The sequence below is a fragment of the Antrostomus carolinensis genome, unplaced genomic scaffold (assembly GCF_000700745.2).
Source record: "Antrostomus carolinensis isolate BGI_N321 unplaced genomic scaffold, ASM70074v2 scaffold7508, whole genome shotgun sequence".
Classification (NCBI taxonomy): domain Eukaryota; kingdom Metazoa; phylum Chordata; class Aves; order Caprimulgiformes; family Caprimulgidae; genus Antrostomus; species Antrostomus carolinensis.
The window spans coordinates 1-25986 of NW_010332209.1; the positions used below are offsets into that span (position 1 = coordinate 1).

At 41.8% G+C, this 25986-nt stretch overlaps 1 protein-coding gene across 1 annotated transcript; it reads left to right on the forward strand.

Moving 5' to 3' along the window:
* Positions 1-243: 243 nt before the first annotated feature.
* On the forward strand, positions 244-25816 carry LOC104529194 (neuronal acetylcholine receptor subunit alpha-7). The gene is made up of 6 exons (XM_010173412.1): positions 244-331; positions 2912-3079; positions 5066-5260; positions 6531-6617; positions 20020-20129; positions 25301-25816. The coding sequence occupies exons 2-6, from the start codon at positions 3025-3027 to the stop codon at positions 25814-25816; spliced, it is 963 nt and encodes a 320-aa protein (XP_010171714.1). The 5' UTR covers positions 244-331; positions 2912-3024.
* Positions 25817-25986: the final 170 nt, after the last annotated feature.

Consider the following 25986-nt stretch of genomic DNA (forward strand, 5'->3'; position numbering starts at 1 on the left):
CTCCCAAACCTGGTCTTCTCCTACAGTGGGCTTCTTCCATTGCTTGAAGCAAACAACATGCCTGGGTGCAGGTCAACAGTGTCTATGAGAAGCTGAGATACTGATTGAGGATAGACTCTTCACTCAGGTGTAGGACCTTAATTCAGACATTCTGTGCATTAAATTAAGCCAAAAGTTTGACAGTTACTACATCTTAACTCAAACATCAGCTTGCTTTTTCTTCATTTTGTTTTGTTTATCCTGTGTTATAGTGCGGATGAAAGATTTGATGCGACATTTCACACAAATGTGCTGGTGAATTACTCTGGATCCTGCCAATATATTCCTCCAGGTAGGGCACAGAAAGCATTTGTTTGCTTTAAGTCAATGTTTAGCTTTGAATAACGACAAGCAGTTTTCCTTCATGAATAAAACCAAGCTGTTTAGAAGCTGTCTGTGGAAATTTTGCGAGGTGTGTAATTATGGGACAAACCCACTGAAAGAATTTAGGTCCATCATTAGTGGTGTATTTCCACTTCACAAATCAATGCATCACTATCCTGAGCAGTTTGCTTGGAACATTCAGAGGCCCAGCTGAGGTATTATCTAAAGCAAGTTGGTCTGCACCCTCACATCATGTTTCATGTGCAATCCAGCTAGCTTTCTTGAGAGTGGAGAGGGATGTGACCACAGGAGATCCCTAGAGCAGCACTACCTCTGCAATGAAGGCATCACTGCCAGGCTGAGCCTACAACTCCAGGTGAAAAGACAAACTGAGACTGATCTCAGCTAGCCAGACTCAAGTCTTAGCCTGCTTTCCACCTGCATTGCTGATTCAGTGCTTGTAGGGCCCAGCAGCCAGGACCTATCATTAAATACACAGGCTACCCCTGCAGTCACTCACTGTAGTGGACAAGAGATGTCCAAACTTTGTGTCATAGCTGCTGTCAGACTGACCTCAAGCACATCCACAGGGCCTACCAGGTTAAAAATAGGTCTTCCTTGATGGCTAGTCCTCTGTTGATCCCTACGCCTGAGAGCCCTTAAAGCATCCCTGTGGTTTCGCTGGGACAAACCCATGGGTAAGGTTGCTCTCCAGGGAGCAACATGAGACAGGAATAAAACTAGCATGTACCAGAGCAGAACCTTCTCCATCCCTCCAGGTAGACAGGTGATGCACAGGGGGCCTATATGGGCAGATTGGGTGTTCTGCTCATCTCTTGGTGAGATTGTACTCCATGGTGAAGAATTGGTTACTTAAAAACCTGAGGAAAGAGGAAAGAGAGAACAAGTAACAGAAATCTGCTGTGTAAAGCACAGGAGATCTTTTGTTACAGGCATTTAGCTGCTGCCAAACTACTTTGCAAAATTTTAGGTGGGAAAAGTTGATAATCAGTTTACTGACTGGCAACAAGTGCTTACAGAAGCAGTTAAATTAATCAAGACACTGGAAAACATGGAAGAGTGGAAAAGATGGTTTTTCAAAGCTTAATGAAAATTTTATTTCCCATGACTCTGAGAGCACTCTGTAGTCACTGTTGCTCCCCATTAAACAAGATGGAGTAGCAGAGAGAAAGAACAAGAAGGAGACAGTTGTTTGCTGTTACGGAAAGGAGCAGAGCCGAGATTCATGAGAAAATGGGAGAAAAGCCTCCATGTAACCTATCCAAAAATGGCCATGACGCTGGGAGCCAGACCTCCCAAAACATAAAGGGAATAAGGAAGGGAACCCAGCCACCCTGGAGCAGTAATGTTTGTGCAGGAACATGGTCTTGCACGAATGGTTATGCCACAACGCCCTCAGCCTTTGCAGCAGCAGGTAAAGACAATAAATAAAAATCTGTGTTTTGGGGATTTTATCTTCAAAAGGCACAGCTCAAGCACTTAGTGCAAAACATCAAACTGTATTCAGTTAGGTGACTCAGAGCTGAGATTTAATAGCTGCTGTTTTAGGGAGCACAAAGAAACCATTACTGCAAACTGTTAGGCTAAGTGTAGCTTTGGAGATAGTTTTCCAATGAAGCAGAAGCTGCATCTCTTTCACACAGTGCCTCTGAGCTGGCCAACATGCAGTCAACTAGTGGCATAAGGTGAAGGCTGCAGAGCCACAGGTGTGAGAGTTTGCATGGATGACCTCTGTGCTTTGCCATTAGCTGCCAGTGATGCAGGCTGCACAGATCATCTTCCCTGCTGTCCAAACCCTCCATGCTGCTGGACAGCTGGGGAAGCCCTACAGCCACAGCTGTGACCCCAAGAAGAAAGTTTGGAGCATTCATCAGGATTTTTTTCTTCTCTCAGCCAAATAACAAAAACAAAACAAAAAAAAACAAAACAAAAAAAAGAAATAATTAGATTGCAACAATATACAAGTATTATTCTCCTAAACTGCTTAAAATATCACACAAAATAATGATAGTGGACTAGACACATCCAGAGTAAAATTCAAGGCCCAGGTTAACAAGAAGATAAAGGCCAGCACCAAGCAAGGTTTAGCATAACAATATATTTTCAAGGGACTGTTGGTCTAATGCAGGACCTGACAATGAACTCCTTTCAAAGAGTCTGTCACAATACTTCCAACCACAGTGCATGGACATCTATGTACTCTATGCTCCTGTCAGGCCCTGCACCACTGCCTGTGATCTGCCAGGGCCAGCCAGCACTACAAGATAGGCTGGACTGCTCCTGGGTGGCTAGGGTGTCCTGGGAAACCTACCTCAAGGATGCAGTGGAAAAGAGAGGGATCTTCACTGGTGCTGCAGGAAGGGGGGTTATTCCATTCATTGCAGCATCTTCCACCTGCCCTCCTGGTTTAGTTACCCCATAACTATATCACACAGAGAAGCAAGTTGCTCACAATCAATCGGACAGATAAGGGTAGAGATCAATGTCACACTGTGCACACTTGATTCTGACTGATTTCCATCCACAGGCATTTTGAAGAGCACATGTTACATTGATGTCCGGTGGTTCCCCTTTGATGTGCAGAAGTGTGATTTGAAGTTTGGCTCCTGGACTCACAGTGGCTGGTTGATTGACCTGCAGATGCTCGAGGCTGATATTTCCAACTACATCTCAAATGGAGAGTGGGATTTAGTGGGTAAATTGGTTGGCCTAATAATTTTCAGGAATCTAATTTTCAAAGGCAAACCCTAAATACATAGAATTGATCAATCCCACCAGGACATGAAATACAGATATTAAAAGTTTCTAGGCAGAAAATAAAAAAATTTAAAAATCACAGATCAGAGACAACCATTCAGCCACATTCATTGAACTGTGTGTGAAAACACTGGTCTGAAGCAATTGCCTACATCTGAGTGCATAAATGAAAGCTGCTGGTCATGATTGCATCTGAGCAGTTTTTCAGTACTAAATTTGGATGTGTATCATGTAGGTGCTCAGAACACTGCTGTTACATTTACTCTAAGACATTAGCCAAAAATTGATTGGCATAAAAACCACTATTTCAGCAAAACTGGAATGACCTTTTACAGAGATGAATCTCTCTCACCCAGAAAACCATGAGAGTGTCTATCATTTCATAATAACTGCAGGTAACTGCAGTTCAGTATGTCTCTCTCTTCCCTTCTGTGCTTTGGAAGATACTTGTATTTTTAAAAGAAGAATCTATGCCTGGAATTACTTATTCAGAATGAGCTCCTAGTGTGTTATTTTGAACCCATTTATGTAGGTATAAGTCAGAAGCAGTGGTATCGAAATTGATAGAGCTTATATCACTCTAAGAGCTTGCAGACAGGACATTTCATCTAGTCTGGATATGGAGACAAGGAAATAACTGTCACTGGCCAACTGTGTGCAGTAGTTTTACCATTCAAGGCTTCTGAGAAATAATACAATAAGAAACTTAATTGGTATTCAGTTTCAGGAGAAGCTGAAGCACTCTGTAGGGAAGTCCTCCTAAAGTCTGTCCATTTCAGAGCTATGGTGGTTATTTCAATAACATTGCATATTTGTGTTTTATCTGCCTTCAACTCTGACCAGAGGTGAACAAAACTGGCCCTTAACTAGTTCATAGAGCAAAAATGTTAAACAACATCTAAGGCAAGCCATGGCCAAAACCTTTATGGAGACTTTGCCACACTTCTGCCAAAATGTATGCATTGTCACATCTTCTGTCATATGCATAAAAACAAAAAAGAGGTGAGCTATGGTGGCATGAAAGATACAAGGTGCTAAACTCTTTCAGCTCCCCTGACATTCCCTGTGCTGCTGCAGTCCCTGCCATACAGCATCTCAGACAGTCTACTGCAGCTGGTTCACCATGGCCAACCCTGCCGTACAGCTGTATTGAATAACTATGTCTCTTAACCTTCAGATATGATAGGTTTTAAACTTAACTTGACAACTCTTTTGAAAAATAAGCCATATCATATTTGTTTTTCATGACAAAACAAAGCAAATGTGTACAAGAGAATGACAGAAAAATAAGAACTGTTGGGACTTGTCACACACTGCTGTATGGGCTAGTGACAAAGACATTGTCACCATTCCCTGGATGCAGGAAGGCTGAGTGCACGTTTTACTGAGTTAATCTTTGGCCACTGCTTGCAAATCTTTCCTTGTTGAGGTTGAGATGCTTTGATCTGACCCAGATGAGTTTTCTCAGACAAGCCAGGTTCTAATGACTCAGAAAGCATGAAATTAAACCCTGGAAAACACAGAAGGTGGACTAAGAACAGCAAACATCTTGCACTGTAGCCTCAGCATTGCTTAAGACACTGATACATTAAGAGTTACCTTGGCTTGTTTAACCCTGTAATGATGTATTTCAGCTTTCAAACAACATTGAATTGAGGCACGTTGTCCTTTGTCCTCTTTAGTCTATTCATCCATGTATGCATCACTGGCCACAAGTGTTAGAAGATGTCTTTTGCCTGGTAACTGATTTGGGGGTGTCTTTTCTCCCCTTATCAATTGCCACAGGACACTTCAAAGTACTCTTCAGTGCACAATGTGTGGTGGAGGTGCCACACATCATTGGCTCATAAACTGCTTGGCCCATTCCAAGGGATTACACAGGTGTCCTGCACCTCTCCCCACTCTCTTATTTCCCTCTCTGTAGGTGTGCCAGGAAAAAGGAATGAAATGTACTATGAGTGCTGTAAAGAACCATACCCAGATGTGACATACACCATCACCATGCGCCGACGCACCCTTTACTATGGCTTGAACCTACTCATTCCCTGTGTTCTCATATCTGGCTTGGCACTGCTTGTTTTCCTTTTGCCAGCTGATTCAGGGGAGAAGATTTCTTTAGGTAGGTGTTAAGTAATTAATTTATTTTGTAAGCATTTCCTATAAAATGAAAAATAAATACCTCACAGTGTTTGATGAACAAAGATTTCCCTGGAGGAGCAATAGAAGCACTCATTTGGTTGCAGAAACCAGGGTAATAGCTTTCTGTATGGCATTCACACATCCTGTGCTAAACACCTCTAAAATCTTTTGGATTTTACCCTGGGATGAGGCAGAACATGTCTTGACACAGGCAACAGTGATAGTAATCTGTCATCCTTGTTGTTCTGTTCTTTAGTACATCTCAATGCATTTCACAGCTGATTAACTCTATTTTTCGGACAGGGCATACTAAGACACAGAGAGTGAAGAGTTGTGCACAGCAGCACCTTATGAGTTCAGCTCCCAAAACACGAAGTCCCTCATGAGGACAAAGCAGTGACAGCCAAGGAAGGTCTAAATGAGATTTACTGTTGTGTGCGTTGATAAAGACAGGGGGGTGCTTCCAAGGGAAAACAGAGAAGCGCTGGAAATACACAAGACCAGCCTGGGCAAGATCTTAAGAGTTAATTGTGCACAGTTCTGATCAGGACAGGGACCTTTAAATCTTATGAAGTGCCCTCAGTGTTAATAGAAAAATCAGGGATCTGAACAGACTGTCTCACAAAAAGTAAAACACAGGCTGTGGGGGATACAATTGCTGTCTATTAAATATAGGATGGAAAGAAGGAAACAAATTATTTGAGCTGAAGCATAATGTTGTCACAAAAAGAGGTGATAACGTTTATGCATTGACCTTGTGATTTCTCAGCACCAGGCCGGTTAGGTTTAGCAACAGTCCTTTCAGATAGAACAAACAGCTACTTTTAAAATAGACTGCAGCTCTTTAAAGGGTGTCATATAATATACAATAGCCAAAAACTAGACTCATGTGTGTGTGAGTCTATCTTAGCTCTTAATAACCATCTGGGCTTTGTTTGCACTGTTTTGGAAAGGCAATGTAGTTTACTGGTTCTGCAAGCTTCATTTCACTTGGCAGGAAAGATTTTTCCATTACTTTAAGAGGAGCAAGGGTTTGGGTGTAACTGAAAAAAGTGAAAAGACAACTAATAAAGTTGCATACAAAAATGCTCTCACTTAGTGGAAGTTCTCACCTGCACTGACAGACACAAAGTCATGGGTTTGACTTACCCATAGCTCTGGATAAAGTTATATTTAACAGCCAAGACGTCAGAGGAGCAGCTGTAGAGTTCATGTTCCTCATCCTTCCCCTCCATGTTCACTCCCTGCAGGTATCACTGTCCTGTTGTCCCTGACTGTATTCATGCTGCTTGTGGCTGAGATCATGCCTGCAACTTCTGACTCAGTTCCACTAATAGGTAAGTTGATTTTCTCTGTTCTGTGCACAATGTATAATGCCTCTGAAGAGTGATTCAAAGACTGTTTGAGGACTGACTCTTTCTTTACTATAGTTTTGCATTTCAGCAAAGTCAGGAGTAAATCTCTGTCTGGGCTTCCCTGTTTGCATGTATGAAAAGAGCCTACATGAGGGATACAAAAAGGCTCTGGAAATATCAGATAAGATGGTAACTGCAAGGATTGAGGGCACACAGAATCAACACACAATGTGGACGTTTGTGTAGGCAGAGCAGAAAGTCAACACGACCAGTGCACAGGTAGGAGTGGGATACTGGAATAGTGCTCAGCCCTGGCTCTGGATTCATTGAGTCTGTTCATAAAGTCTCCTCAACAGCTCTTTGAATGAAGCTGTGTGCTCAGAGAACTTTTGAAAGTCTCAGTGCTGCTGGCTGGAGGACATTCATCTTTGTTCTTCCGCAACACCCTCCCACCTTGTTATTATGCACCTCTTCCCCACTTGCACCATTCTTCTCTCTTCTCTTCTCTTCTCTTCTCTTCTCTTCTCTTCTCTTCTCTTCTCTTCTCTTCTCTTCTCTTCTCTTCTCTTCTCTTCTCTTCTCTTCTCTTCTCTTCTCTTCTCTCTATCCCAAAAGCAACTCAAGGTACTACAGTCAAAATTCAAACATATCACTGGAGCATTCTTAACATGTGCTGAAAATGATGGGACAGATTATTGTTTTGGGAATGTGGGCCAGACAGGCATTGTTACATCCTTTGTTTTCACAGGACCATGCCTTTACCTTGGTCTCGTGGGGCCTCAGTTTCTCAGCTGTGAACTGGAGAAAGTGTTATTCCCTAACGTCATAGCAGAGTAGATAAAATAAACCTGGTTTGGTTTACAAAATAAAATATGAACACAACAAGAAAACACAGAACTTGTTTGAATATCATCTCCTGAACTAAGTTCTATCTTTGCATACAAATCATGAGTAAAGTACACATTCCAGACAGTAAAAATAATAAAATATTCAATGATATATCTATGCACTGATGGAAGGTGCACCTCACTATTTTATAACTAAAGCCTTGTCACATGTGATATCATGACTAGGACAAAAGAGCAGTTACTCAGATGAACTCATTATCTTACTTCAAGGATTAAAACCTCAGACCTAAGTGTGGGGTAGGAGGGCGACTATGCAACAGTAAGGGCAACAACATATATAGGCAAGAGTTTCTGAAAGTTTCCAAATAATTTTGATATCTTATTGAAAGTCAGCAGGACTCTTGCCTCTGAGTCACGTAAGGAGCTTTCAAAAAACTAACAAAACCTCTCTCTGAACATATACTTTGGTCTCCACAGAGAGAGATACAATTTTAAGAGGAAATTTGTGTGTAGGCAGGAGACACAAGGCATCTGGACCAGTCTTCATGTAATTTTGTTTTGTGTAATACATAAAAAAAGCTGTTTGGAATTAGTAAAGTGATGCACTTGCCTATGGCCAGTCCACTAGCTTTAACCAGACAAGTTTCTACAGATACTGTAGACAGATATCATAGAAGGTAAGACTTGTACCAAGTAAAGTTATGAATAGTTATGTATTATTACAGATTTTGATGCTGTAATAACAGGCTAATTTCTTGATATCACAGCATAGTTATGTAAACATCACATATCAGGAGAGGGTGAGGGGCAGTGATGTTGGGGAACCCTGTTGCATCAAGTCCCCCTTCTCCAGGTAAATATTGGCTCAACTATTAGGACCTTTTACATCTTTTCACCCTTTTTATATCACAAAGTTAAGGACATGATAGTGGAGTCTCTTCTCATGAATACACCTCGTTGATAGCATATATTGTTGCAAGTTTTTTCCTAATGCTCAAATAATTAGAGCATACCAAATGTATCAGAAACGCACTTCTTGAAGCTGTCATGTAGGTCAAACACAGTCTTTCTTTCATCAGTTAATTAGAAAAATTTTATATTGTGTAACACTGTAAAAGAATAATCCTTGCACATGGATGCTTTGTAACACCCTGGAGACCGACTTCAGGTACCAAGATGAGAGATGTCTAAAACAATCCTGTGGCTGCTGTCATCTGATGCTTCCGTGTTACAGCCCAAAAGCAAACTGAACCTTGACACACTGGGGTACACTCAGGCTACATGCTCTGAAACTCAACCAACCCTGTGCAATTAATGCTCTTGTTTCATAGGATCACAAGACAGTTCAGTTTGGAAAGGACCTCAGGAAGTGGAAGACTGTGTCAAAAGCCTTGCTAAAGTTGATGTAAATAAGATCTACTGCTCTCCTCTTATCTGCAAATACTGTAATTATATTACAGAAGGCAACCATGTTGGTCAGTCACGATTTATCCTTGATAAATGCAGGCTGGCTGTTCCCAGTCCCCACCTTCTCCCTCAAGTGCCCAAAAATATTTCCCAAGGACTTGCTCCCTGATTTACCCAGAGGCCAAAGTCAGAATGACAGAGCTGTAGTTCACCAAACTGTCCTTTTGGACTTTTTTTAAGATGGATGCAACATCTGTCTTTCTCCGGTTGTCACAGATCTTACCCCATCTTTGTGGCCTTGCAATAATACTCTTAGGACTCTTGATTACACCTATCTGGTCCCATGGACTTGGGCAGGTTCAGATGTCACAATCAAACCCTGACTCCATCCTCATGCAGTCCTGGTTATTTTCCCTGTCCTTGAATGATGTGTCTAGGCACAGAGACATAGGAGATCTTGATGGCGAAACTGAGGCAAAGTATGCACTGTCTTGGCCTTATCTCTGTCCACTGACACTAAATCATCCTCCCCATTCAGCAGTAAGCCCATGTTTTCCTTGTTCAGTTTTTTACTGTTTGTGTAGTGGTAGAAACTCTCCCTGTTGCCCTTGACTCCCTTGTCAGTCTCAGCTCCTGAGCTTTAACATTCCTAACACCAACCCTAATTCCCAGGCAATGCTTCCAAATTTTCGTTTTGCAGCCTGTCCCTGCTTCTCACATCCCCCACTCTCCTACACTGGAGCTCCTGATGTGTTTGCTTATTTCTCTGAGTAGTAGAAGGGATCTTTTTTGCACTTAGAGGCTGCTGTACTTAAAGCACTTGCAGTTTTCTTGTGCTGCTTTATCTTTTTAGATCTTCCTCCAGTGGGATCCCAGCTACCTGTTTCCTGAAAAGGGATAATTCTGTTCACCTGAAGTCCAAGGTCTGTACTCTGCTGTTCTCATTCCTCACTTCCTTCATGGTCTTGAACTCCACTATTTCATAACAACTGCAGTCTAGGTTGCCATTTTTCATCATGTTCCCAAGCAGTTCTTCCTTGGTAGTGAAAGCAGAGCCAGCTGCACACCAATTCTTGTTGGCCTGTCCTGTACTTTTATGAAGAAGTTATCACTGACATACTTCAGAAATTGTCTTGACTGCTTACATTACACTGTGTTGCCTTTTCAGCAGACATCAGGGAGGTCCAAGTGCCCTGTGAAAACCAGGATCTGTGACACAGAGGCTTCCCTGAGTTGCTTTAAGAAGGCCTCATCCCCATATTCACAGTGTTTGGGTAGTCTATAATGCACTCCCACCACAGCATCACTCCCATTGGTGTCTCCACTGAATCTGACCAACAAGCTCTCCAGCAGCTCTCATCCTTCCCGTAGAGCCCCTCACATCCAAGTGGTTCCTTCTCATAGAGGGCAATCCACGCTGTCTTTGCTGTCTGTTCCACCCGAAGAGCTTGTACCTATGCATTAGAGTATTCCAGTAGTGAGAGATGTCCCTCCACACCTCCATTGTCCCAACAACATTATTGTTTCATGACCACACACAGAGTTCCAGTTGCTCAGACTGTAGGAAAGCCCCTCCACCTTGTTTCACCTTTCTTTTTTTGCTCTGGCCACCCAGCACCAGTTTCTTTCCACCCTTGTTCAGCTTTTCTCCATTAAAATAAGGGTTGTACTCTGCCTTGTACAGTATTCCTACTTTAAAGCCCTGCTCCTAACTCCTTGCTCCACTCCAAATAGGCAGGGAAAGACTGCTCACCCATTTGGCTGCTGCACCCAAACAGCCCTTCTTCAGCAAGTGCTCAAAGCTGGGCTGTGTGGTTTTACACAGTCTTGAGCTCTGAAAACCTTATCCTTATTCTAACAGGGTAGCACAGCATAATCTGTCCACAGTGATCTTATTGGTGATCCCAAATGGGATATATTAGCTGCTGAACTGGATACACCAGCTCATGATCAGAGCTTTTTAGTGTGATCTCTGATCCACTCAAAAAGCCTCAGGAATGAGTGCAAGAAAAAGGAGGACACTTGGACAGCTTGTTCACTTTTTGGAGAATCAGCACAGTTAGCTCCAAGTTACAGAAATAAATAAATCTTCTAAAGCATGTGGTTTGAGAAGGATGCAAATAATTTGGTCTTGAAGTAGAAAGATCCATTACTGGTCTGCAGAAAAGCCACGGTCACTGGTCTTCATGCATCTAGGAGCAGAGATGCTCTAAAAATGTGACCCACATGCACTTTTAAAACTTGCATTATATTCTTAGAACCTGGGTTTTTAAAAACAAAGATGCATCAACAACTGCCTAGACCTGGATGAACATTCACAGCCTTTTCTAGTATAAAACCGCTAGTGCTTAACGTGTTGTACCTCTTACTTTTCTCTGCCTTCTGACCTCAGCTTTAACTACTTAACTGTAATAACATGGGAAATTCTCACAGCTGCCATTTGGAGTTTCTTTGTGTTGAGGGAGCAAAGGAAAGCTGGTCTAATATGACACCAAGAAAAGAACTTCTGAGGTCTGGAATATTTGCAAAGAAATGTAGAAATCATATCCTGATTCTTAGTTACGGTCAATCTCCCTTGACCTCAATTTACATTTATAATAAATGAAGCACGTCTCAGCCTAAATATGCACAAGGAAGTAGATGGGCAAGACACTTCCTTTTTTCTACCTCTCGGCAAAGTGGTTTCCCCATCCTTGGTATGTCCTCTGCACTATCTCTGTTCATAAAGCTACCCAGAGCAGACACATGCACACTTATTCTACACATGCAACTTCCTTGCACAAAGGACTCCCATTTCTATGTAGCCTACTGACTGCTGTGTTAATACACATTAAGAACAAGGCAACATCTTTTCTGTAAAAAGTAAGTGAAAAAGCTTGGCCTAGAGATCAGCAGCAGACTACTCAACACTTCTGAACACCAGGACTCTGCTTCTCCTCTACACTGCAGGGTGATGAGTAAAGCTTTCCACAGTGAGCCTTTTCTGTGCCAAGAAATGTTCAAGTTGGATAGGCTGTGTCACTACATTTACCCCGTACTCTCACTCAGCTTTCTTGGGGGCTTGCATTCACATCAATAACTCCTTGCCCAGCAGCATGTCTGCTCCTGTCCTTCTTCAGGAGAGCCTCCTTTTTTAGGGAACAAGGTATTTCCAAAAAACAGTTTTCAGCAGCATGCATACGTGTAAAGGAAGGCACTGCAATCTTTCAAAAGCTGAATCCTGCACTTTTGCAAACTCATCTGCAATGCCAAAGAAGAAGTCTGTGCACCAGAACAAAGATGCCTCTGTTTCTGTTTAAAAAATTAACCACTCATAGCAACAAAAGCCATTTGAATCAAAAGCATCAAAGTCCCATCTACATCTACAAAAACAAGAGTTTGGCTAGAATTCAATACAAGTCTATATGAACAAGTCTTGTTTCACTACAGCATCCTGGAGGTCTCTCCTGGCACTTCACATCTCTAGTAGAGTGTAGCTCCTAAAAGACTTTCAGAACGTGACTATACAACAGCAGCTGTGTCCTAAACTACTTCCTAGTATAGCCTAATCATGCCTCATGGGAAGTGTCTGTCTGCACTCGTAATTTGACTTACTTTTGATTTCTCTCTTTAAAAATACTTTTAACAAGAGTCTATGTAAGTAGACAGCTGGAGTTCATTACTCGAGGAAAGGATATACAGAAATGCAGAGAACTCCAGATGTGCTACACACCTGAAATTACTCATCTGAGTGCACTAATCACTGGGTAGAATCATAAAGCCTGTGTGATAGTGCTCAGGCATATGACAACAATTGTTCTCTCTGTTTCTAAAAACCTATGCAATTATGCACAGATTTGTCTTGCACTATAAATGCCAGTAATTTCATGGGTATTTCATGTACCTTCCCGCCCCTATCACATAAAACCATTGCACTCAGTCTAGTGTATTGTATAAGAAGGGATATCCGTGTCCCACTCTGTTGATTTCCTTGTTTAGTACCAAACTGAAATTAAACAAATGCCGTTATTTTGTACAAGCTCAGATTCTGCCCATTGAAACTAAAGGCTTAGGTAATTCATCTGAGAACTGCATTTGAGACATTTAGATCTAAATTGGAAGGGCTTTTTTTATTTCTATAAAGACAATAAGATCCATGTAAAGAGCATTGGATACTCAGATCTGGTTTTGGTAATGGTTTTATGGTGATCTCTGAAGAAAGGATGAGTTCCTTCCTTAGGCAATAGATATATACGCCTGCATTTCTTTTTTTAAAGAGCACTGTTGTGCCTCCCTGTTTACTGTCTTCATATCCCTGATTTGTTTAATTAAACTGTGTCTTCCATTTGAAATCAACATTGTAACTAATGCTAGGAAATCATGCATTGAGAATTCACTGAGGAACAAGTTCCCCTAAGACAGATTCCTAACTGTAACTCTTCCCTTTCATGACTATCCTTTGACTAGAGCCTCCTTAAGATTACACAGTTGGTGGTCATGCTTATCCACATCCAGCAGTACCTGATAAAGCAGTGACCATCATCTTGCACTGCTGTAGAAATATATTCAACTTCTAATATAGTGGTTAGTTACTACCAAACCCTGTGTGTTTTAAAGTCATACATGACCAAAAGCCACTGCCCTGGAAAACTGAGAGCAACAGAGTTGTGAGCATAACCAGCACAACTTGCCAACCCTTCTTTCTGCTTGCCTGCAATATCACCGCCAATGGGAGAAAATATCTGGGGCCATATGGCATTAAAAATTTTATAGCTGTCCCCACTTTTCCCTCTTCCTCCACAACCCTGGCTGTTTCCAGCACCGTTTTTTAAAAAAAAACACCAACAAACAAACACCACCATTAAACCTCCAGCCCAAGTAAGCAGTAGGTTCACTTCTTGTTCCACTCTGCAGTGAGACACAGGCTGTGGAGTCCCTCCTCCACTCACCCACAGCCACCTCACACTCACCTCTTGTTTACTGTGCTGCAGTACCACTGCTGTGAGAACAGGGTGACACTGTGCACAGACAGACCCTAAAATGCTTACTTTGAAAACCCCACACAGCTCTCTACTCTTGTATTTGTCCAAAGCTACTGCAGTATTTGAGTCTAGGCACCAGGTGGAACAGAAAGTATAGTCACATAAAGAAACAGCTAGGAACACCCACAGGAGAATGGTTTCACCTTGAGACCAAAGCTGCAATAAGCTCTGAATTGGCTGCTCTTCCTCCACTCGACAGTGCTCTGAGGAAGTATCACTTTCAAACTGCTTTGTCAAAGCAGATAAGGCATGCTTCTGCTCAAAAGCTAAATCTTGAAATGAAATGCTCAGATCTCTAAGGCCAGTCAGATGATTGGTGTCTCCCATAAACACTTCTTACACCTGGAAATTTAAGGCATCCCCTTGCACAGAAGAGCCTAATAATTTCTGATTTTTTTCCATGCACAAATAACTCCAAATTGCTGCAAATCATTTTTTCCAGCTCTCTCCAAACTAACACCATTGGTTCTGGATGAAGAATCTGTATTTTGCTTTAAAAGGAGCTTTATAGCAGAAATTGTGGAACACCTGAAAGCAGGCATGTGCAGTGAGTGTTTGAAAGGGAAACCTGGGGCTCATGAATGTGAAGAACTGTCACATCCTATGACTAACATCCACATGATACTTGAAACCTTGGCTGGATGTATCAAATAGTGCGCAATAAAAACTAAGTTATCTTCACCTCCAGATAACAAAACTGCATTTCTCTGTCTTCTTTTGCTGAGCTTTTCTACTTGGTTCTTTAAAAACCACAACACTTGCTACTTAGGGCTCTACTATTGTGACTTATTTTTAGCCCCGTTCCCTCCTTGCCCCTCCTTGCCATTCTTTATCACACCTATGTTATGTCAGTAAGAATGAAGGGTTTAGGCAGTGAATAAGTATATTTGCAGCAAATGCTTGGGGTGATTTCTCGAAGTGAGTCGTACAACAAATGAGGCTGCAAATTACTAAGACAAAGAAGCCATGTGGTGCTTGCATTCACATCAATAACTGGCTACTCTTTGCCACCTCCAGGAATTACTGTTTGTTTTAAGTTATGAGCTTAAGGCATTAGTGGTTCTGACTAGAGAGGGAAAATGAGAATAATCTATTACATTTTCTGTCATCTGCCTGTATGTCCTCAGCTGCTGCCACTTCACCTTATTCTGTCTCTTTTTTTATGTTTTTGAGTGCTTTTCCCCCCTCTCTTTCATGGTCCAGCTTGGTGAGTTGCTGGTGCCAGGACCCTGCTTAGCTTCTTCCATGAAACAGAAATTCTCATTCACAGCAGCTCTTACATTTTCATGCCCTGTAATCAGGGTGCTTTTCCCAAAGCCAGGAGTCTTGGCTGCTTTTTCTTTATTAAAACAAAACAAACCAATTTTACTCTTCCAACACCTAGTTCTGTTCTTCAAAAGCATGTAGGAGGAGAAGAGTTTGGAAACACGGCAAAAACACTTCTCATGTGCCCTCTACAAGTACCATAACCAAAAGGTAGACACAGAGTCCACTTCTGAAGTATCTCACTCTTGTAAGACAGCTCATGTTTATGAGAGACCAGCTGGACTGAGATGCTGCTCTCATATTCTACTGTGAGTGAAACACTCTTCTTTGTTTCTTTGTTGTCTGTGTACAACAGTAGATCAGACAGCAAGGGAACCTCCTCTCTGTCTTTTGGTTTCACTGGTCTCTGAGAAACTGCCATCATCCATTGTAGAGTGCAATAGCATCTGCTCAGCACCAGCCCTGGTCCCTGCCATAGGAGGAAAGGAGTGTGGTTTGGAAGCCACTCTGCTGGTGTTTGAGGTTTCCTGCATCGCCCATATCCTTCAGTTAATTAACCTGGACCATTTCAAGAAGCTAGAGCAGTGAATATCTAATTCTGTGCATGCTTTGGGACACTTCTCCCATTTTCTGAGAGTTCAGCAGAAGTACTTGGCACTTAATGACTAAAATGACCTGACTTAGAGCAGCTTTAAACTAGTCCATCATTTCACATGCAAAACCTGATGTTTCCTGCAAAGAAGGAATACAAACGGGAACACCAGTGGGAGGTATCCAACTTGATCATGGTGAATACCTAAGCACAACACTCTCCTCCTTCCCCCACAATTGTAGGAACAACAAGACTGTAACTGGTCACAATGGAGAAGCTCTGCCTATCCTATGATTAATTATGTTAACAAATCTGGATAATATGCTGCTTTCTCAGTCAGTGTTCAGTGATAAAATCAACACAGCAAAGCAACCATCTGGAATAATCTTGCTCATTTTAGGGTTTCTGTTTTATTTACTCTGTTTCTAATCAGTCCTTAAAGTTAATACAGTTCCACACAAGCAGCAGATCTTCCAAAATATATATAAAATAATCCTAAGGTCCTTCTCTAATATCAGATAATGGCACAGAAGGTCCAAAAATGGTATTGGAAACCTCTCAATTTATGAATTCCAAGTCATTGTCATCCTTTTGATGGAGATGATGTCAGAGGATGACTGCAAGAACAATTAACTGTTGTCACTGATTTTTTAAAAAACACTTTCTGGCTACCTGTGGTTGTATTAGATCCATATTTGCTATGACAGCAGTACCTGATCATCTTCTGACAGTGATGAGACAGAGGCTGACAACCCCCAGATGTTAAAATACTTGTCCAGGTGTAAAAATAAATTGCAGAAGCACAAATACTTCATACTACTTGAAAGAGACCAACTGAGCATCCAAAACAGGTTTTCCATTCACAAACAACTGCTGAAGAAGGCAGCACGCAGGTTTAAAAACACATGAAGATCATCTAGCGGTGACCAGTGCAGACCTTGGTATCTCTGGGGAATGTTACTGTGTAAGTCAGCAATATTGAAGGGCTCCAAAAACAAGTCTTCTGGTCCCTTTTCCTGGCCTGTGGCAGCTGTCCAGGGTAGAGAGTGCAAATGAGCCAATTCCCCTCCAGAAAGGGTCAGTTGCTTCCCAGCTGTGCCTCAGAGCAGCTGGCATACAACAACCAGGCCTCTCCTCTTTTAAATTCACTCCAGCTGGGACTGCTGTTCCTGACGCTGCCCATGGTGAAATAATTTGTTAAAGCATCCAAGCTGACTCATCCATACCAAAGACAAACTAGCAACCAGGAGCTCTTAAGTAGGATACAGAGAGATGCTTAGTGAGAATTGCTGAGAATTTCCCTTCTGCAGTTTAAATGAAAGGGGCTGAGCTTCTTCGTAAAATCAGATTTGCATTTACATCTGCCAACAGACACATGTGGGAGTAGGACTTTATAGGACCAGCAGTTTCAAAGCCCTAACCGCTCAAGTGCTGCAGGCTTTAGGACAGACCCTAAAATATTGGTGAAAAAAGTCTGGTGGCTGGATTATGGCTGCTGCTTGGGAGACAAAAGCTCAGTTCCTACTTCACTGTTTGTCTCCTATGTCACATCTCACAGGAAAGCATCTTATTCCTATGCTCAGCAACATTGGTGGAGGCCCAGAAATAGAGTCTGCTAATTCAGGACTGTGTGGGGCTAGGGTAGAATGAGTGCAGACTGAAGTTCTATGGCTCCAAGAAAGGTGTTATCTATGCACTGTGTAGCTGGATCCTTTCAGCGGCTAGGCTCCTCTGCTCACAGAGTTGCTGGAGAAGGTTGAGTCATGGTCATACCAGAAAGAGTGCTATAGGTGAAAAGGGACAGTACCTTTCACCAGGTGATGGGTTTGCTCTGGCTGGTGGGAGGGCTAAAGACTGCCAGGATCAGAGATGCTAAACCAGCAGCCTGGAGGAGGATTAAGCCATGGTTTTAGGGAGGTGTATGGGAGACAGCACAGGATTCTTCCCCAGTAGTTCTCTTGACTGCTGCAGGAGGATCATGTGTTTGTGCTGGTAGGAATAAGCAATGTAGGATTAAACCTTGAAAGGATAGATCAGGAAATGCTCAGTGGGTATGGATACCATTTCAGAGCCAGCATGAATTTGCCTACTCAGTTCTGGGGCCTTTCCTTTCCTTACAGTTGAACCATTACTGAACCTGGGCCTGTCTAGGTCTTGGCTACCCCTACTTGTGGCTATACCCCAATGCAGGGTCTGGATTGTAAGGACAGAGTCATTTCAAAGACAACCACATGCAGAAGATCTAGCAATTCCTTTGTGAACAATGGCTACTAGATCTACCTTGTCTTGCCACAGGAAAGGGGGCAACAGCCTTTACCATATCTCCAACTACAGATGTGAAAGTCTAATATGACAGGTGTGCCAGCCATTGCTACTTTCTTCCTCCTGTTTCACTGCTGGTTCTTCATGGCTGGCAAAATCCAGCCCTAGAGTAGGTCCGGGCTGTTCCAGGGCTTTGGGGCTTTCTCCCCCTGCAATGTATACAGCATCTGCACCTACCTGGGCTGCATAAATCTACCTGCCAGTTCTCATTTCACAGGTATCTTGTGACATTTGATTGTCTGGCACAGATAATAGGGTTGAAGTACCATGACCTATTTCCTCCATCCTCACTTTCCTACTGAAAACTTCACTGTACCTTAAACAGAAGAATCCCTCACAAAATGCAGCTGATGCACACCCAACCATCTTCCTTGCCTATTACCAGGCAAAAACATAAAAAATCTTTCTTTATGGGGAGTTCTTTAGGGAACACAGGTCCCCCACAGTTCCCAGTCTGCTCCTGAGAGACCTGTTTTACTTATTTCCTAGCAGGTCTCCACAGAGTTTTCTGACCTCTGTTGCTGGCTTTACAGCAAAAAAACTGAGAGTATGATTTCCTCTGCTAATCATTGGCTGGGATCTTGAGTCAGATAATACTAAGTTTTTCTCAAGTTCAACCAGGTGACCAATTTTCCAAGGACCTGTGAAAATTCTTGGCCAAAGCTATTTTAAAGTGACCACTTTAGGCCTTTGAAGGCTGGTGGCCTCAAAATGCATAGAATTTACAAAAGTTATTTAGTGGCTTAAGGAAGTAATTAAACCAGTGATGTCAACACTGCTGTGTTTCTGTTCTATGTGACCAAGTTGCTGGTTTGCTCTGCTTCTGCCTGGCTGTTGGCTCTGTTCTCTCATAAGTGCGTCAGAGACCTTTAAATTCACCTCACCCTCAGGACTATTCTTTTAATCCAGCTGCATAATTCATTTTGCAATGGAAAGCCATGCCCGCCTCTTAAAGCAATTGCAGCATTGGTTTCAGGAAGGCCTGAGAACCTCATTATGAACAAACTTTTTGATGCTGAAGGAGTGGGAAATAGTATTAAGAAACAGAGCTGGAACAAAACTTACCTTGGAGCCTGTACTGCATTTTTTACTTTTCCAGCAAGCTGCAGGAGGCAGGGTTGAGGGTGGGAGGAGGCTGCAGTCTGGAGCACTGTCATGTGCTCTCCCACATTGCCTCATACTATCAGCCAACAGTAATGCTCCCTGGAATTTTGCCACAGTGGCCTTCAAATGTTATTAGCCCTGTGGGTAATTCCTCTTCACACTCCAATGCATCAAGCTCACTCCTGGCTTGAGGAAGCTATATTGCCACTTAGGAGATATGATGTCAAGTCTCAGTTCTGACATTCAAAATCTTTATTTCTTTCCTACATAGCAGGCTTAAATATAATACTCAGCAACAGTGTACCTTGCTTTTGTAGGAACCAAAAGAAGTGGCCTGGGGGGCTGAGGAGGGTGCTGAAAAATATGCCTAACCCCTTGTGAGCAGTGGTGGGGTGAGGGTGGGTGTCTGGTGACTCTTCCTCAGGGAGTCTAGTGACACCATGAGAACAGCATTTCCCTCCAGGGCCTCAGGACTGGGGTTGCTGGTGTTCAGTGTGTCTGGTCAGCTCAGCTTTTCATTGTCCTGGCAGCAGGCAGGGAGCAGGTCCTTAGCAGGGGGCCCTACATTCTCCTTTGGGAACAAAATCCAAGCAGGTTACACCTTCCACTGGTTCTAGCTCTTCCCTCAATGGAGAAGAGGGAGCTGAGCAGTTATACTGAAAACCTCAAAGGCCTCAAATATTCCAGTGTGGAAGACCAGAGAAGAGGATGTTTGGATATGATGCAGCGCTTCTCAAATGTAGATCTCAGTGCATGCTCAAGCAGTATTATTTGTCTTTTGTTTGTTTCATCCCCTCCTAACCAATTCCTCCTTCTACTTGCAGCTCAGTATTTTGCTAGTATCATGGTCATCATTGGTCTGTCTGTGGTGGTAACAGTGCTGGTTCTACAGTTCCATCATCATGACCCACAAGCAGGAAAGATGCCCAAATGGGTAAGCAACTTTCACGGTAAATACTCAAGAAAGAATATTGCAAGAAAAAAATCATCTAAAAGCTATAGTAAACTAGTTATAGATGAGGGGCAGAAGTTGTTCCCCATTAATCTGAAGAGTCAGTTACAGACACTATGTGTGACACTTGTGTTTGCTATTGGAGGGAAAGAATAAACATATTAAATTTGGTTTTCCATTAAAACCAGTATCTGTTATTTGGGGTTTCTATTTAAATTTACAATGCAGTAGTTGTGTCATGGCAGAGTAATCTTGCTCAGCAATTGCTTTGCAAGTGCTAACCCTATGGGCATCACCTTTGATTTCTTATTCAGTAGACACCAGTACTGATAAAATGTGACATTTCAAAGCACTAAACAAACACTGGTCTCTGAGAGGCAATTTGTTTGCTTTGTTCCCTCACAGGGTTTCTTACTGCAGTTCTTGATAGAGTTATAATGTCCCAAAACAAAGACAGAAAGTGAAATAAATTCACTTCTGTCTTGCAACTGTTTCAGTTGTGAGCTGGCTCCGTGAGTTGCTGGAAGATCAGGAGCCCAAATACCTCAGTGTAGTGAAGGTGTTTAATACTGAACCTAGCTATGATTCTCAAAGCTTGGAGCTCACTGCTACTGTGCCACCAGCAGAAACAGAAAGGCTTCACTGTTGGGCTCAGTCTGATTGTACTGAGGAGACTCCTGGACTTCCCTGGCTTGGAAATCTGCCTTCTGATGAAACCAGATCTACTTGTCTGTGTGGAAAGCCAGTTTTGTCTGCTGTCATCTGATCAATTCTCAGTGCATTAGCATGTGGACCCTCTTTTCTCTACAGCAGCAAACCCTATTAGCCCAGTGAGGTCTGGCACCAATGCCAGCTGGCTTTCAGGTGGAATGTGTTTCCTATAGATTTTCAAGTGAAAAGAAAATGATGCTTTTTTTTCTCTCTTCTTTTCTTAATAATAGATTTTAGAATAAACAAGGTATGCTTTGTATTTACAAAAGGAGAAGGAACAGAAGCAGAAGGAGATACAAATAGTCACAGTCAACTACCCACCTTGGTTTTAAATCTGGTTGTACAGCATCCTCTGGTATCTCATTCACCACATTTGTCATGCTAGACAATTATCCTGACATGATGTTGAATGTTACATCATTACCAATATCAGCCTCAGTACAGAACAGTTTTCTAATTTAGCATCTCTAAAAATAAAGTGCGGCATAGTGCAGTTAAACAGCAGCAAATTAAAAAAAATACTAGTAGTAATTAAGCATACTAACAATCATTTATTTAAATGCTGTATCATTTAAAGTCAACTTATTTTCAAGATAGCAAAGCACGTGAATTCTGGATGTACTTGCATGTAAGCAAGACCTGAGGGCACAAATGTGGGTAAACATGCTTCAGATGTCTACATGAAAGGGGTATGTAGCAGCATAATAGACAATTTTATTGTTTCGTCTCCTTTTCAAAGAGGCTAGACACATATGGCTCATGTTAAATCTGCTCACAGGCACTGCAAGTCAGCTCTTGGTCTCTACCAGTCTCTTTCTTTCTTGGCTAGAAACACAATGTGCAATGCATCCTCACTCCTGAGGAGCCTTGTTCAATGGTCTGACAGCTGAATTGGCATATGTTAAAAAAATACCATCAGGAACCAAGACTGTGGAAAGCACTAGTGGGAAGTGCAGATGATAGACTGTGAAAGCTTTAGCCAGGGAAGCTAACAGGGCTGAGATATCTCAAGGGAAAAAAAGTGAATGCCAAGTGCACGGGGCAGAAGCTGACCCCACAAAAGTGGTGCTAATCCTCTGCAAGGCATGAGCAAGGCTCAGTCATTAGGATTCATGGCAAAGTATCTTTTTTTTTTCCTGCTCACCTATGTCGGGTGTTTCTTACAGAGACACTCTGAAAGATTTTTGCTCAATAAAACCAAGGTATCAGATAGCTATCTGCAGAAAGAAAAAAATTACTTACCTGAAATTTGTTCTCTGCAATTCCAGTCCCATTAGATAACTCTACCATCTACTTACTTCTCACACCCTCCTCATTTTAGCAGAGCCAGTCATCAGTTTATTGCAAAGGTGTAACCCTGACAAATTGTTACAGGAGTATTCTCACCTCCTGCTTAAATGGAATTAGCTACTGGAGTAAATTGCAGGGGAAGACATTGGGCTTGTGTGGGGTCAGCTCCAGACCTAGAAGATTCAACTGACTGTATTGCCTAAACACCTGCTTGACTGTATTGCCTAAACACCTAAACCAGTTGAGCATCTTCTTTTCCCTGCCTTTGTCTCAAGAGCTCTCTGCTTGGCCTTTGAACCAGACAAGGGAGGTGTGCGTGTTAGAATTGAGCCTCTCTGTAGGTGTTCACTTCTTCCCTTACTCCACTGCTGAGAATTGTGGCTTCCTTTCTATTAATCTGTGACGACTTACTTACTAAAGCCCACTTTTTTCAAGAGAGGACTTTGGAAGGTCAGGTGTTCAGGTGTTCAATCAGGGCATTTGTTGGATACTCAGTTGAGAAGTGAGAGCTGCTGGCTATTGGATATGTTAGGTAATGTCTGCTGAGCTAGCATGGAAAAGAGCACTAAAGAAGGTCCATCTAGGAGCAGTTTGGGAGTAGATAACATCAGGTATGGCTTACAGCTCCATTGACCTACCTCTGCTAACAACTGACTGCTGCATAGGTGAGAGATACAGAGAAACCAAGCACAGAGGGAAGAAAAGATTTTGTAGGAAAAGACAAGAGCACTCTGGCTCTTTGCTGTGCCTAAGTCAGGTATGCCATGTTTCAGGCTGTTTTTCATGTGCTTCAAATTTGGACATCCACAGATTTGCTCAGATGCTGATGTCCCTTATCAGGAGAGCTTTAATTGGAGACTCTTCTCTCTGGAATTAGGCCAGGCAGGTAGCTGTGATGGGAAGTAGCAGTACAGCTGTATAATGGTTAGATGAGAACCTTGGTGAAGAGAGTCACAGCAGGCTGTTGACCTCTGACAACAGCTGTACCTGTATTCTTTCTTCACAGAAACCCAGACATGGTAATGCAGGTAAGAACATGGATTCATACCATTGTACCTGGGCTGTTTCCAACAACCTCTATGCTGCAGCCGTCTTATAAATTAATTAGTGTCACAAGAACAGATTGATGTCTGAGTGTGTGTGCTTTCAAGAAAATAGGGCATTTGGAAGTACAAGCATATTAAAAGATGTGTTGCTCTCTGCTGTCTTCTGTGTATTTATTTTCCTATGGGAAAATAAGTAACTTCCCTATGGAGTAAAAATTCTTGAAAGAAAAAGTAGCATTCCTGTAGAACAGAGCTTTTTCATTTCATGTCTCCTTCCAGAGCTAAGGCAGACATATTAACGTTTCCTAATAAGAAAATTTGTCTGGTTTAGTATTTTGGAATTGCACAGTACTAGAGAATTAATTTTTCTCTCTCCATTGCCACTGACACTGTTGAAATATTGCTAGCAATTAAGGCCTTTATTTTATTCCATGATGTACCATTTTGTGTCCATAAGAAGTCAGAGGAAATTGTAGTTAAGTAAATTCAGTTAAATCCAGGACCAATTTTTTAGGCTGCTACGTTATAGGTTTATTTGTGTGCGGTGACCATGGAGGAAATAATGAAATATTTAAAGACTGCAGTGAAAGCAGAATAATATGAATCACAGGAAAATAGTCTTTCAGGATTAAGAGTAAAAGATTCATCAGTGGGAGAGCAGGAAGGCTCACAGAAAAAGGCATGGGGCTGTGACCCAGAAGAGCTCTCACTACAGAATTTTAAAACTGTGTAACCACCTTCTGCTGGTTATTGGTTTTTACTTTTACTATTATTATTCCCATCTGTGGTAATTAATGCCTCCTCCTTTCTGACATCATGCTTGTCACTACAGCAGCAATTCAAAGTGCTAGGTGTAATTTCTCCTTCCCTGCATCTGTACTGTGCAAACACAGGCGATAATTCAGCCTACATCCAAAACAACCCTGGAGGCAAAGTGTGGACTGAGTCAAACATGGCCAAAGTGACTGAAGCAGGACCACACAGGGCATCCTGGGTTAAAGCTCAGAAGTGAAACCAGAGGTCATATCTGTTCTGTCCTGGGCATCAGATTATTTGACTTGCAATCAGAATGATAGAAGTCATTAAAAGAGGTCACCTATCTTCTTGGAAGGACCCTCACAAGCACATTGCAAGTGTCTATTTTGTATATGTAATACCTGAAGGACATAATTACAAGATGTGAATGATTTAGTTTACTGCCCTTCACACAATATGTTGCTGTTTTCATAGCCTTTTTGCTGCCTTTCACAGCAAACAATGTTAACAATAGCAGCCTCAGATTTCAAACAAAACATCTGAAGATCAGTTCACTGGGAAAAAATGCTGGATGCACTCTCTGGAGTTAGCTCATTTGATGACCTTGACAAGAAACATATGGGGCACAATCTGTGCAGGTTAGAGCACTCTTGTGATGCACCAGAGCAGATGCACAGCAGAGCACGGGGAAATGACAGGAGTTAATAGCAGCATTCAAATTTTGAACTGCCCAGTTTAATTGATTTACCTTTTTTCTTTTGAAAAAAGTCCTGCTGTATTATGTGACTGAACTTTTCAAAGGAATATTAAAATGCTTTCAAATAAAAAAAAAACCACCACCAATTGGTGTTTATTTAGACTTAAACAATAGAGATGGTGATGGAGAATGTGCTAAAAACAGCTGTTAGTCTGTTGTATAGGGTTTTTTTCAACAGAATCTAAACATTGGCCTCCCAAATATTTATGTGTATCTTTTTCCATGCTATCTGAGAAATGGTTGAAAACCATCCAGCCAATTTTGTGCCTTCTGCTCAATTAGAGAGATCTGATTAATAAAGATAAGACTTCAAGAATAATTTTGTAAAGTAAGATTTTACATCTCTTTTGCTTTATAAGCTAAGTGGGCATTGAACATCTCTTATGTTCAAGATGTATCCAAAAAAAAGGTCATTCTGGGAAGAAGCCAGGCTCCAGAAAACCCCACTGGAAAGTAGATAGCTGGAGAACACAAAAAGAAGTTGGTCTTTCTGAAGTATCCTACCAATTAATTGTAATAATAAATAAATATTTTTAAAACTTTCAAAATGCACAAAAGTTCCCATTATTTCTATTTTGATCACTCTCTTTCAGGTCCGTATCATCCTGCTGAATTGGTGTGCTTGGTTTTTACGAATGAAAAAACCCAGGGAAAATATAGAGCCCCTGAAATTTAATTGTCCCAAGCACCATCTGAGCGTAAGGAGCATGGAGATGAGTGTCCTCCCTGGGCACCAGTCCAGCAGTGGCAACGTGATCTGTAGCTACCATGCGATAGAAAATCTGTGCTGCCCCCAGAAGAATGATCTGGGTAGCAAGAGCAGAAAGATTACTTGCACCTTACCAGAAGATACTGAGCTTTTTCAAAAGGAAGATTTAATGGATACTATCCCAGTGATTGTGAAGATCCTGGAGGAAGTTCAGTTCATAGCAATGCACTTCAGGAAACAAGATGAGGGTGAAGAGATCTGTAGTGAGTGGAAGTTTGCAGCTGCTATCATAGACAGATTATGCCTGATTGCATTTACCCTTTTTGCCATCATTTGCACATTTACAATACTTATGTCTGCTCCAAATTTTATAGAAGCTGTTTCAGAGGAATTTGCATAAGGATTTCACTTAAGAATTTCAAAGATGAGCATGATAATTTAAAATTGAATATTGACAGTAATTTTGCTTGATAATTTGTCTAAAATAGAGAAGTGTTCTTGTATGTCCTAACATACACAGAGGGAATGAAAATACTTTTGGGAGGTAATTATAACTGTTACTTATCTCAT

Excerpts from the sequence above, each read along its gene's own strand:
- LOC104529194 (XM_010173412.1), top strand. The coding sequence starts at position 3,025 with ATGCTCGAGGCTGATATTTCCAACTACATCTCAAATGGAGAGTGGGAT. Across the intron at positions 3,080-5,065 it reads TGGAGAGTGGGATTTAGTGG|GTGTGCCAGGAAAAAGGAAT; the intron begins GTAAATTGGTTG and ends CCCTCTCTGTAG. Across the intron at positions 6,618-20,019 it reads TGACTCAGTTCCACTAATAG|CTCAGTATTTTGCTAGTATC; the intron begins GTAAGTTGATTT and ends TTCTACTTGCAG.